General features: G+C 44.3%; 1 protein-coding gene across 1 annotated transcript; it reads right to left on the minus strand.

Moving 5' to 3' along the window:
- Nucleotides 1–375: 375 nt before the first annotated feature.
- On the minus strand, nt 376–858 carry LOC112451907. Its single transcript, XM_025011815.1, has one exon. The coding sequence runs from the start codon at nt 856–858 to the stop codon at nt 376–378; it is 483 nt and encodes a 160-aa protein (XP_024867583.1).
- Between the last annotated feature and the right edge of the window lie 651 nt (nt 859–1509).

Consider the following 1509-nt stretch of genomic DNA (forward strand, 5'->3'; position numbering starts at 1 on the left):
GTCCGAAAAACACGAGGTGTACACCGTGTCCGAAACAAAAATCGCTCTGAGTCCGTACGACGACAAACGATACATTATACCTAATTCGACCGATACGTTACCGTGGGGACATTATCAAATACCTTTGTAACGTGTGTATAAAATGTATAACGTATGTATTGTATAACGTATGTATAGTATAACGTATGTATAGTATAGTATAACGTATGAATTATATTATATGTAGTAACGTATTGTGAGAGTATTATATTACAGTATTGGAAAGAATATTAATTAATAAATAAATATATTGCACACATATGTGTATTTCAAACATTTACATGTATTACATATTGCATATTTTTATGTTATGAATAAAAAAAAGTTTGCACAAAATTAAATAACATTATCCTTGGATATCCATGAGTTGTGCGATCCATCAAATCCCAGCCATTTATTGTAAACCTCGTCGCCCCTTCTGCGCAGTACTTTCTCCACGAGATACACGTCCGGATAAGTCGCGCGATGCAACTCGTGTTCGTAGAACCCTCCAGAGACGGATTTTCCACGATAGTCCTCGAGTAGATAGGTTACGGGATTGGTATGCTGCACTTTAACGATCTTAAACACCTCGGTGGTCCAATTCGGCGTGTAACCCTTCTCGAAAATTGTCTTGTATTTGCTGACGCGTACCGCTTTGAATTTTGCCGGACCCGCGATTTTTATCGCGCTGTATACGGTAGCCAAGAGTTTTTCGGCGATCGCGGGGGTAACGTCGACGGGTTGCATGCCGATGGTTCGATGCTTGCGCGCGTTGTAATCCGATACGAGTCGCGGCAAGGCGTCGACCCACTTGTAATTTCCATTGAGCGTAAACATCTTCCACATGTCGTTCTTGAGCGTGCGATTGAATCGTTCGACGACCGATGCCTTCAATACCGAATATGTGGAATAATGATTGATGCCATGTTTCTTCACGAGACGTTGCACGTCAGCGTTGTAAAATTCCTTCCCCATGTCGGTTTGTAGGTTACTAGGGCACCTCCCGCTGTGTCGAATGATCTCTGCGACAGCGTTAGCTGTTTCGCTTCCGCCTTTACCCTTGAGTGGCGCAGCCCACGCGTACTTGCTCAACACATCGATGACGGTAAGTATGTAGTGGTAGCCTCCGTTGAAACGTGAGTACGGACGCATCTCGACGATGTCAGCCTGCCACAGGTCATCGTACCCCCGCACTATGACGTGTCTTCGGGGAAAATTTCTTCTCGCCGGAGCGTGCAGTTCTTCGACGATTCGTTGCTTCTCGATATTTTTACGTCCGTCGGATTTTAGCGATGTCATGTTTTTTTTTGTTGTCGTTTATAACTTCTCGTTAGCCGTTTGTCAGCCGTTTAATTCCATTCGTCATCGTCGTCGACGTTCTCTAGCCGTTTGTAGCCTTTCCTGTCTCCGCGTAGTTCGCAGCTGTTTCTAAATCGCTCGTAATCGTTTTTAAGCTGTTTTTGAACCGTTCGACAACCGTCCGACAAC

This window comes from Temnothorax curvispinosus, unplaced genomic scaffold (genome assembly GCF_003070985.1).
Source record: "Temnothorax curvispinosus isolate PA1 unplaced genomic scaffold, ASM307098v1 QBEX01002772.1, whole genome shotgun sequence".
Lineage (NCBI taxonomy): Eukaryota > Metazoa > Arthropoda > Insecta > Hymenoptera > Formicidae > Temnothorax > Temnothorax curvispinosus.